This window comes from Hyaena hyaena, unplaced genomic scaffold (assembly GCF_003009895.1).
Source record: "Hyaena hyaena isolate Hyena2069 unplaced genomic scaffold, ASM300989v1 scaffold_1351, whole genome shotgun sequence".
Classification (NCBI taxonomy): Eukaryota; Metazoa; Chordata; class Mammalia; order Carnivora; family Hyaenidae; genus Hyaena; species Hyaena hyaena.
Window position 1 is genome coordinate 169,460 of NW_024081979.1, and position 12,433 is coordinate 181,892.

General features: G+C 49.2%; 1 protein-coding gene across 1 annotated transcript in view; it reads left to right on the plus strand.

The window, feature by feature from the left end:
* The window catches only part of HBZ (hemoglobin subunit zeta), a 1,213-nt gene extending 883 nt beyond the window's left edge, over window positions 1-330 (plus strand). Inside the window, exon 3 of the mRNA XM_039223426.1 lies at window positions 113-330. Coding sequence (XP_039079357.1) covers window positions 113-241 — 129 coding nt within the window. The 3' untranslated portion in view covers window positions 242-330. The remainder of the gene's footprint in view (window positions 1-112) is intronic.
* The last annotated feature ends 12,103 nt before the right edge of the window (window positions 331-12,433 follow it).

The following is a 12,433-nucleotide window of genomic DNA, read 5'->3' on the forward strand; positions in this document are numbered from 1 at the left end:
GGGGGGGGGGGGTGCTCTAGCGGGGCAGGGTCTCGGCTGAAGGGGCTCCGCCCCAACCCGGAGCACCCGCACCCCACCCGGGCCTCGCCCTGAGCCGACCTCTGGCCCCCAGCTCCTGTCCCACTGCCTGCTGGTCACGGTGGCCTCGCACTTCCCCGCCGACTTCACGGCCGATGCCCACACCGCCTGGGACAAGTTCCTGTCCATCGTGTCCTGCGTTCTGACCGAGAAGTACCGCTGAGCAGCCGCCAGACCGAGGGCACAGCCCTCCGACCCCTCTCCGAACCCTCCAGCCTCCCCGTGACACTCCAATAAACGAATGCACGCCCAGCTCGCCTCTGTTGTCACTGGGGTCTTCAAGGGGGCGGCAGAGGTGGAGGGGGGCCGGCAGGGATGCACAGGGGCAGCTGGAGGCTCGGGAACACCTCACACTGACTCCAGGGTCTCTCCCCGCAGAGGGCACCCCTGGGGCACGGTGTTTGGGGCTGGGGAACTCGCGATCCCGATGGGATGGCAGAAAGGGCACCCCTCAGCCTTTACTTCTGAGGTCAGCCCAGGACCCACATGGGCCCAACTGACTCTGCTGGGGCCCACCATAGAATTCTCTGGAATTTATACTATTTCCTGGTTTATGCTTGATCTTAGCAAGAAAGGAGTAATGAATGTATTTAGTCCCTCATCCATTCTTCCACTAAAAACAAAACAAAACAAACAACAGCACACACACACACACACACACACACACACACACACACACTTACTTGTTGCTACACAAGCTGCCCAAGCATTTGTGTAGACTCCAACACCACAGCTAACATCAGCGAGGTCCCTTGCCCCATGGAACGGACAACCTAGTAGGGAATACAGATATGATGTTCAGTCAGATCCCAGTTCACAGAAACGAAAAAGGAAAAGAAGTTGTTTTGCTCATTATTAGAGAAATACAAAATAACACTACTAAAAACAAAACCTCACCGAGATCCAAAGACTCTGACCAGTCGCTGAGGGTCCCTTCTACATTGCAGTCCCTTCTAACACAGAGACTATGCCAGCTTAGTTTTCTGAGCCCTAGAAAACCCCAGTCCATCTCAGGTACTGACTGAATGTAGCAAGGAAACCCACGCGGCAGAGAACTGGGACCTGAAAAAAGAATGAGGACAGTTTCTAACAGTGGCTGTGAAGTGATGTCCACAGTTTATCACGTCAAAAGGAAAAGAAAAAAGAAGCAAGTAAAATATTGTGTGTGTGCTTGTGTGTGTGCTATGTATATATCATACATATGAGATATTCATAATATAAACGACATATATATGTACTATATATCTCATATATATATCACGGTAGCTTTTCTGTTTTTCTGTAAGAAACGAGAGGAGAGGGGAGCTGGCCGGCTCAGTCTGTAGAGCATGTGACTCTTAATCTCTGGGTAGTGTGTTCAAGCCCCACACTGGACACAGAGTTTACTTAAAAAAAAAAAAAGAAAAAAAAAATGAGAGGAGATATAAATGTGTGTGTGCATTTGCTTGCACTCACAGGTGTGTGTGTACATTTTGACACACGTATTACTGCAGTCATCACTCTTGTTTGTGCACTTTTGAGTGCTTATAAGTTTGCGTGTGTTTGCTTTTTTTTTTTTAACTAAGCCCTATGCCCTACATGGGACTTGAACTCAGGATCCTGAGATCAAGAGTCACATGCTCTCCTGACTGAGCCAGCCAGGCGCCCCTTGTGTTTGTTTATTTTTGCAAAAAAGGAATCCTTTAAGGATAAAGTGGAAATGATTACAAGTCATGACATGGGCAGAGATAAAGAGGAGGGGGGAGGGAGCTCCCCCAAACCTAACTCTCTGGATGGCTTTCCTTTGCAATCATGTAAATCTTCTACATCACCAAAAATAGAATAAAAAAGACCAAAAACTGAAAACATTGAAATGGAAAACAACATAAATGAAGCTGTGCAGGAATGCACTAATATAGTCCCTTGGCTGTAACCAAGAGAGCAGCAAATAAATCCTCAAATTCGTTCAGTATTTTATTGGTCATAATAACACAGATGTTATAGTTTCATAACCTTTTATTTAAAAATTTTTCAAACTATTGGGGCGCCTGGGTGGCTCAGTCATTTATGCATCTGAGCATTATGCTCAGGTCATGATCTCACAGTTCATGGGTTCGAGCTCCACATTGGGCTCTGCACTGACAGCTCAGAGTTTGCTTCATATTCTGTGTCTCCCTCTCTCTGACCCTGCCCCACTTGTGCTCTCTCTCTCTCTCTCAAAAATAAATAAAAACATTAAAATTTTTTCAAACTATCAAAAATTGCAAGAATTAAGACAAAGAGAGAGAAAAAGGGGTGACTGCTAGTGAGTACAGGGTTTCTTTTTGGGACAATGGAAATGTTCTAAAATTGATTGCAGTGCTAACTGCACAGTTCTGTAAATATAGTAAAAACCATTGAGTTGTACAGTTTAAGTCGGTGAACTGTTTGGTGCATGAATTATATCTCACTAAATCTGTAAAATAAAATATTAATAAGACAAAACACTCTCAAATACTCTTCATAAAGTTTCCCTGATCCTCAGCACTCCACCGCACTTTTGAGGGTAAGATGTAGACACGTTTCCCCTTAAACATCCTTAATACCTCGAAATACCTCACCCATTTCGGCAAGTCAAAAAGAACACTTGCCTGTGTAGCCAGAGAACACTCACCCAAACAAGGGGATTCACAGTGATTCAAATGCGTAGGTCCCATCCACATGATGTCCTTTCCAGCCCTTCACCAGTCCGGGATCAAACCTTGCTGTTAACTAATCAGAATTTATTTGTTTTTTATTTTTTTTAATGTTCATTTATTTTTGAGAGAGAGAGACAGAGAGACAGAGTGTGAGTGTGGAAGGAGCAGAGAGAGGGAGACACAGAATCCGAAGCAGGCTCCAGGCTCTGAGCTACCAGCACAGAGCCCAGCACGAGGCTTGAACTTAAGGAACCGTGAGATCATGACCTGAGCCAAAGTTGGACGCTTAACTGAGCCACCCAGGTGCCTCTAACGAACCAGAATTTAAATAAAAACCAAAGAAACAAACAAATGCTTGCACTAGTCTCCCTCCATCTTCTCTTCAGTCTTTCCTTGCATGACCTTGATTGTGAAAAGCACATGCCAGTTACTTTACCATAAAGTCCCTCTGCTTGGGTTTTTCTGATGCTTCCTCCTGGTGAGATTTAGGCTCTTTACTCCTGGCGGGAAACCTGCAGAGGTGCTGCGTCTACCTCAACATGTCCCATGTGCATATAACATTGATTTGTTCCTTTACTAGTGATGAGCACTTGACCTAGTTTTCTTCCAGGTTTCTCCACTGCAAAGTCAATTAGTAAGTACTTTATGCTTTTTCATTGATAATTTCTTTACAAAGTGATACTTTGAGACTATGACAATATCCTCTGGTTTATACAGTTCCACCCACTGGTCTCAGCATGCATTCACGATCCCTGCCTGCATCAACTGTTACTGTGAGGGCGTTTCTCCCCCATCCCTTCTATCCTTAATAGTGGGCATTCTACCGTAAGGAAAGCTCTCACTTCCCACTAGCTTTTTAAATGTATATCATATGAACTCAGTAATTCCCATTTTATTCAGTGGGTTATAATCTATTGCAAATCTTTATGTATTATGATCCCCAAGCTGTCCCAGATTTGGACAGGGAAAGTCTCTTCAAACTGACTCATGTGTCCTTCGCCATGTCCTCATCATCCTTCAAGAACATTCCTGATTTCTGCCGTAAGAGGTTCCGGATTCAGCTTGTACTTTCCCTGCACCAGCCTAAAGTCAGCCATTTCTCCACATGGTTTTGTTTCCTCAGTGGAGAACGAGATTTGGAAAGCAGAATCTGGGGGCTGGGTACGTTCTATTAAGATCCCTTGGTTCATTTGTAAATTGGGGTGTGTTCTTGTTGTTAACTTGCAAGAGTTCTTTCTACATTCTGGATCCAAGCTTCTTATCAAATATATAGTTTGCAAACATTTTCTCCCATTCTGTGAGTTTCTTTTTCATTGCCAATAATTTTTAACCTGACTCTAACCAAGCCTTTAGATCTGACTTCTAGTGTACAGGAAATGCATGGATAAAGGAACCATCCAAAACAAAAAACCTTCAGACCAATCCAAATTGTAGAACATTCTATAAGGCAGCTTGTCTGGACAGTCCAAAAATCAGTGATATGAAGAAAAGGTGGGTATGAGTGGAAAGCTTCTGGAAGAAGAGGATAAACAGACTCTGAATGCTATATGTGAGCCTGGCTCAGATCTAAATTTGAACGGCTGAACAAATTTTGTGATGAGTGAGGACATTTGATGCAAAAGAATGTTCGTTCACTTTGGCAATAAACCTGTGGTTACTGATGCAAGAGAATCTTAGTGCAGGAGATGTGTGTTGAAGTGTGTAGAGACACCGTTTCAGGAGGTCCACCACAAAATTACATTTGTTTGGGAGAAAAATAAAGCACACCCAGGTGTGTTCCTATATATTCTGATAAGGCAAAAGGTCCCAGCTGTGGGACCCCAGTGGGGGCAGCACAGGGGGCCATCACTCCTTAGTGGGATACACTGGGATGTAAAGGGTACAGAAAGGGATACTGTGCGATCTGACCTCAGCCCTGCTCATGAGTCACCCTCACTCTGCCCCCACCCCTGGCCTCCTGGCTTCTCTCGAACGATGGAGACACGGCCCCTCTCAGGGCCTCGGGGCTTGTCAGGCCCCTCTGCGTGCCACACACTCTTGCCCCAGACATCGCACGAATGGTTCTCTGAACTCCTTGGTACTTGCTTACATTTGCCGTCTCCTCAGTGATGTCCGCCACCCCCCCCCCCGCTCATCTGCAACCCCTCCCAACACTACCCACTGTGCTTCGCTGCCACCTGCTCTCGAATGTCAAGGCTGGCCAGCCAGAGACCACGGACACTCCTGCAGTCAGACTTGGTTTTGTCAACTCCTCGCCAAGGAGGAGGCCTGGTGCTTAGTGACCTGGGCTTGAGGAAGCAGGACTCTGCCCTGGATTGGATGCTGCCAAGAGGTGGGAGTAGCCCTAGGATCCCGTGTCTTAATAATCCCCAACTAGAAGGGGAGAAGCCGAAAGGAGGCTGGGGCTACGGTGGCTGAAGCAGGAGCCACCCTCACCAGCCGGGCGGGGCGTCAGGCCTTCCCGTGGTTTCCGCGTTCACACGGGGCTCTTCTTTCTCTGAAGCTCACAGTGGGAGGTGGACGCGGGTGTTGCTGGCACGGCCCAGGCCCAGGCATGGGGCTGCTTTATTCTCTCTCACCTGGCGTGCTCGCCGGCTGCACTCACTCGGTACCGCACACCTTCTGCCCCAGAACATGGGTTCCAGCGAGCTGGTGTGTCCGTCTGTCCCCAGATGTGTCTCCAGCTGTCGGGCTGGCCGGGCATGGGACGGGCGGTCAAATGTCACCCAGGAAGAGCACATGGAGCTTCTGGGGGCTCGTGAGCCTGCCCGAGAAAGCTCCTGCTACTTGCCTGACATGAGGGTCCAGGGGTTCGCAGTGCAGGAGAGACTCTGCCCAAGTTGGGACCCCTCCTCCAGGGAGGGCTCTGACCAGGAGACTCCTGCGCGGGGGGGCACGGGGGTGGGGCTCGGGGTGAGGTCTCACGTGCCTGGCTGTCCCGGGGCCGTCTGCTAGGAACTGGGCCTTTGGCATCTGCCACGGACAGGCCCAGGGGAGACGTGAGTCGGAGGAGTCTCCTGAGGCCCTTGCCTTGCCTCCAACGGGCTTTGTGACTGTGCCCAACCTCTCCTCCACTCCGGGCCTCCGCTTCCCCAAGGCCCCTGAAGACACCAGGGATCCTTCACATTCCAGACCACCAGTGCCCGTCGCTTCCGGCGGGTCTGCAGGCTTGAGTGTGGCGTCAGCTCCACGAAGACAGGAGTCCGGCTCCTCGTCCACCATCAGGCAGGCAGCGGCCAAGGATTCCCGGTGCTCCCAGCGCTGGGCTCGGCATCTGGGCGGTAAGGACCGTTAACGCTCGAGTACTTTCGGGGAGCTTGCTCTGGGAAGTCTTGACTGTTTAGGGAGCCTGGAGGAGACCAGGAAACAAAACTGAAGCAAAAGTTCTCCGCTTTCCTGATCTCATATTCCATTGAAAAATAAATAAAAGGGGCGCCTGGGTGGCTTAGTCGGTTAAGCGTCCGACTTTCGCTTAGGTCATGATCTCGCAGGTTCGTGGGTTCGAGCCCCGCATCGGGCTCTGTGCTGACTGCCAGCTCAGAGCCTGGAGCCTGTTTCAGTCTGTGACTCCCTCTCTCTGACCCTCCCCTGCTCATGCTATCTGTCTCTCTCTCCTAGAAATAAATAAAAATATTAAAATAAAAAAAAAAATAAATAAATAAATAAATAAAAACTTGTCTGGGGGGAATGTAGAGCAGGCAGGAGAGTACACAGGAGGGGGTGGGCAGTTGCAACTGTAAATGGGGTGGTCAATTTGGGACTATTCATATGGTGACACTTCAGGCAGGGAGCACATTGGGGAAGGGCCTTCGGGGCGACAAGGGCAGGAGACTGTCCCTCAGGGAGCGTCAGAGACCACGGGACCTCAGGGATGAGAGAGGACCGGCCGGGAGGACGGTGGTCTCTTGCCTGAGCCTTGGGAGGGGAGGCCGGAGCAGCAGCTCTGAAGGAAGATCAGGGCCTCGTTTGAGATGCACAGGGGAGGCTGTGAAATGCTCCCCGGGTACAAGTCTGAGCTCAGGAAGGAAGTCTGCGCGGATGCCAGCAGGGAGCCCCAGGCCACAGAAGGAAGTTAAGGCCACGAGGCGGACAGAGGGCTGACAGAGAGGGGGACGAGATGGAGACTGAGAAACTACATCAGCACAAGTTTGAGGGGTGAGGACACACCCTTATCCAAAAGAAGAAAGGAAGGGTGGGAACTCTGGGGGGCAACGTGTACCCCCAGCCGTACCAACCACTGGGTGAAGGCTGGAGAGCCTGGGACACCCCGGCTGCAGGAGGAGGGGATTCTGTGGGCGGCCCTGGTGCCTAGGGAGGACTCCCTGCACTCTGCCCTCAGGCCCTCACTGGCTCCTCCCCTGCTCCTCTCAGCAAGGCTCTCTTAGGCCAGGGGCTGGTCTCAGCAGCAGCCCCTGCCTCTGCCTGAGCCTCTGGGGATTCCGGGTTGGAAGGAGGGAGCTCAGGGCTGGAAGCCTAAGACCAGTTTTGAATCCAGGCTGACTTATGGCTGCTTCAGTCTCTGCATGCTGCTCCCCCTGCACGCTCAGAGTCCCTCCCATCCTCTCCCCACCTCCGTTCGCTGGAGACCCCCTCCTGGGAGGAATCTCCAAGGTGAGGGGCTGGCAGTCTCCTGAGGAGCCCTTCCTCTCCCCAGATTTGGGCCTGAATATTGTCCTCGCCTTCTGTCAAGACGTGGACAGGGAAGTAATTTCTGCTAAACTTCAGACTTGCTTACAGGGATGGCGACAGCGCCCAGCCAGCAAGGGGACCCCCAGGGGCCTCAGATGGCGACTTTTGGAATCATAGGTCCAGGCTTCCCAGGTGACTGGTTCAAATTCATCCACAGTTGTGACACGGACACACTTGCTGAATTGTAGGACATGAAGATGCATTTTCAAGGGAATTCAGCTAAACAGAGAAAACAACCCTAAAATGTTAGTGTTGAGGCAAGAACCTCTTTAACCTTGGCTGCAGCAACTTCTTACTCAACATGTGTCCAAAGGCAAGGGAAACAAAAGCAAAAATGAACTATTGGGACCTCATTAAGATAAAAAGCTTCTGCCCAGCGAAGGAAACCATCAGCAAAACTGTAAGGCAACTGATGGAAAGGGAGGAGACGTTTGCAAGCGACACATAGGATAAAGGGTTGATGGGGCGCCTGGGTGGCTTAGTCGGTTGAGCATCCGACTTTCACTTGGGTCATGATCTCACGGTTCGTGGGTTCGAGCCCCACATCGGGCTCTGTGCTGACAGCTCAGAGCCTGGAGCCTGTTTCAGAGTCTGTGTCTCCCTCTCTCTGACCCTCCCCTGCTCACTCTGTCTCTCTCTCTCTCTCTCTCTCTCTCTCCTAGAAATAAATAAAAATATTAAAAAAAAAAAAAAAGGATAAAGGGTTGGTATCCAAAACCTATAAATAAAGAATTATCAAACTCAACACCGAAAACACAAATAATCTGGTGAAGAAATGGGCAGAAGACATGAACAGACACTTCTCCAAAGAAGACATCCAGATGGCCAACCGACACATGAAACGATGCTCAGCATCCCACCTCAGGGAAAAACAAATCAAAACCGCACTGAGATACCACTTCACACCCATCAGAGTGGCTAAAATCAACAAGTCACGCAACAACAGATGTGGACGAGGATGTAGGGAAAGAGGATCTATTTTGCACTGCTGGTGGGAATGCACATTGGTGCAGCCGCTCTGGAAAACAGGATGGAGGTTCCTCAAAAAATTGAAACTAGAACTACCCTACAACCCAGCAATTGCACTACTAGGTATTTATCCAAGGGATACGTGTGTGCTGTGTCGAAGGGACACATGTACCCCAATGTTTATAGCAGCACTGTGGACAATAGCCAAAGTATGGAAAGAGCCCAAACGTCCATCGATGGATGAATGGATAAGAGGTGGTATACACATACACATACACACACACACACACACACACACACACACACACACAGTGGAGTATTACTCAGCAGACAAAAAAATGAAATCTTGCCATTTGCAACTACATGGATGGAACTGGAGGGTATTATGCTAAGGAAAATTAATCAGAGAAAGACATATATCCTATGACTTCACTCATATGAGGACTTTAAGATACAAAACAGATGAACATAAGGGAAGGGAGGCAAAAATAATATAAACAAAGGGAGGGGGATGAAACATTAGAGACTCTTAAATATAGAGAACAAACGGAGGGTTGCTGGAGGGGCTTTGGGAGGGGGGATGGGCTAAATGGGCAAGGGGCATGAAGGAATCTGCTCTTGAAGTCATTGTTGCGCTATATGCTAACTTGGATGTAAATTAAAAAATTAATAAAAAAATAAAAATCAATCAAAATTTAAAAAAATGTTAGTGTTGAGATATTAGTGATTTCTATTTGCCTCTGTAGTCTGTAGACTCCTTCAAAAGATCTAAAGAACCATTTATTGTTTTATGAGCAGAAAGGGTGGATTTTAGGAAGCTCCTGTGGACACGATGCTAACTGGACCCCTCTAGAGCTGGAGGGGACTAGCCTGGCAGCCCCAGACTTTGGAGCATGGAGAATAACTCACCCAATGTGAGCGCTCACCGTTTGGGTTAACACACACACACACACACACACACACACACACACACACACACACACGTAATCTCTGTGCCCAACATGGGGCCTAAACTCAGGACCCCAAAGATAAAGCATCGCATGCTCTCCCAACTGAGCCGCCAGGCACCCCTTATACATATGGCCATAACTTATTGCAGAGTCCTAGGAAATAATTAAAGGATTCTCTCTGAGGGCAAGCAGGTGAGAAAGGAACATTTTTTTGAGAGAGAGAGAGAGAGAGAGAGAAGCAGGGGAAGAGCAGAGAGAGAGACAGAGAGAGAATCCCAAAAAGGCTCTGTGCTGTCAGTGCAGTCCCACTTGGGGCTCGAACTCATGAACCATGAGATCATAGCCTGAGCCAAAATCAAGAGTCAGACACTCAACTGACTGAGCCACCCAGACACCTCTTATGATTTTTATATTTAAATGATCTCTACACCCAACGTGGGACTTGAACTCACAACCCTGAGATCAAGAGTCACACTGTACAAACTGAGCCTGCCGGGAGCCGCACCGGCCTCTCTGGACGGCAATCACAGCAAGGAAATGGCAATGTTTGCAGCTCCTGCCATGAGAAATGAAAACTGGGATCTCCTTATGCCACTATTGGCTCATGTTGGATATAACCCTGCTGGTATTGACCAGGCCTCACAATATTCCATATCAGACCCATATTCTGAATACAGATACCTCATACGGAAAAGCATATTCCTGCCTTTACAAAAGAGATTTTAGATGAAAGCTCTATGGGTGATTGTCAAAAGGCTCTTCCTATGGGCCTTGCAGACCCGAGACTTAGGGGGTTAAGAACACAAGAATTACAACTGAGTCTGGCCCTGAGACCAAGGGCCTATTTTGGGGTTAAGAGCAAAACATAGTTACCACATGTATCTTTGCTAATTGGTGAAACAACAGTCCCTTCCTCAAGGCCTACTTTCCACAAACACCCTCCCTTACACTGGCAGCTGGGATGAGGATGGATAACAGTAGCTAAAACATAAGCCAGGGGCAAAGGACTGACCCATTCAGGGCCCCCATGATAGTCTCCACAAACAAACCAATTCAGAAACATTCATCCTCTTGAGAGCCAGACAAAATACTCCTAGCTTATCTGTATACAATTTGACCTATAAGTTATCCTATTTTTCACTAAGAACATTCTGTTATTTCCTTGGTCGGAATAATTCTACTATTGATATCACAAAAGGCCTCCCATTGTAAGAAATTCCTTTCTATTACTTCATTTTGTTGCTGAACCTTTAAATAAAGACACAAAAACTGACAGGACAGAGATGCCTGCCTGGTGATCAGAAAGAATCCCGGGGCATCTCTCTCTCTCTCTGCCGACACCGTCCATCCTTCAGGGACCCCTGGACCTGCCGGAGCCGGCTCGGCCTCCGACATAGTGGCGCCCGAACAGGGACTGATGAGCCAGCCAAATGCTCCAACAAGTTTAATTTTTTAATTAACTTTCTTAAAGGGGTGCCTGGGTATGGAGCCTGCTTAAGATTTGCTCTCCTAGGGCGCCTGGGTGGCTCAGTCAGTTGAGCGTCCGACTTCGGCTCAGGTCATGATCTCATGGTTCATGAGTTCCAGCCCTGCGTCAGGCTCTGTGTTGACAGCTCAGAGCCTGGAGTCTGCTTCACAATCTGTGTCTCCCTCTCTCTCTGTCTCTCAAAAATAAATACACGTTATGGGCGCCTGGGTGGCTCAGTCAGTTAAGTGTCCGACTTTGGCTCAGGTCATGATCTCGTGGTTTGTGAGTTCGAGCCCCGCGTAGGGCTCTGTGCTGATAGCTCAGAACCTGGAGCTTGGTTCCAATTCTGTGTCTCCCTCTCTCTCTGCCTCTCCCCTGCTCACACTCTCTCTCTCTCTCTCAAAAATAAAATAAATAAACATTGGGAAAAAAATTAAAAACTAAAATAAAAAATAAAACCATAAATAGAAGAAGGGGCTAGACACAATTGCAACAAACTGGTAACAACACTTCTATGTGATGAGGGTTACAGTTTTCTCCTTTTGTTTGCTCCTTCACCCATGTTCTCACTGGGGTCCCACACTGAGCACGCGTCACTAAAACCATCATGTGCCCAGAGGTAGCAGCTGAGCTGGGCTGTCCTGGACCTTGCCCTGCCTTTGTATGAGCAGGGAGTTTGGCAGGGGAGGGGCAGGAGGGTGCTCAGAGCTTCCTCAGTGGCTCCTCCCATCACACGTTCCCCGACAGGGGCTTGAACTCCTGAACTGCAGGCCTGAGCTGAAGTCGGAAGATTAACCGGCTGAACCACCCACGCACCCCTAGCTATAATTTAAATTAAGATACACGCACCCTTTGCAATAATACATAATAACTAAGGGAACATATTAAGCACATTAAAATAGTTGCCTTCTGGTGGAGATGGGAAAGGGAATAAGCAAGGAGGTAAAGAGAAATAAATGGCACAGGCTGTGACGCGAGTGGCGGGTGGAACTGTAGGCTCGCGTGACCCCAGGCTCTGTGTGAAGAAGAGTCTAGCCTCCTCCCAGCCTGGGTGCCCAGCTTGGAGAGTCCCCCTGGTCAAGCTGCTGAGGGACTTGGCCTGTGGGGGAGAAGAACCTTATCCCGGGGAGGAAGGGGCTGCACACAGAGGTGGAGAGTGTCTGAAGGTGAAACTGACATCACATGCTGTGACACTGGCCTCAGTGTCCCTCTGTAGACCTCCATTCACTCATCTGTAAGGTGACAATACAGAAGCTTAAATAAAGGAAGGAGGAGACGGTGCTCATGTGAGAGCCTGAAACGTTCTAGATCATCCTTCCATCACGAGGACAGGGAAGTCAGGGACGATGGTTATAGGAGGCCAGTCACTGGACTGGCTGGCACATGGACTGTCCGCCCAGGCTGGGCCCCTATCTCCCTGGAACCTGGACTCAGGCTGTGGCCCAGCAGGGGGGAGACTAGAGTGATAGCCCCTCACTGCAGCTGTCCCACCAGGGACTGGTGACCACCCACCCTCACTGGGCCTGATAAGAGACCCCGCCCCCACAGCCCTCTCCCTCTCCAGACCAATGGCCACAGCCAGGGGCCCCGCGCCGGCTCTGCGTATTTAAAGGGAACCTGGG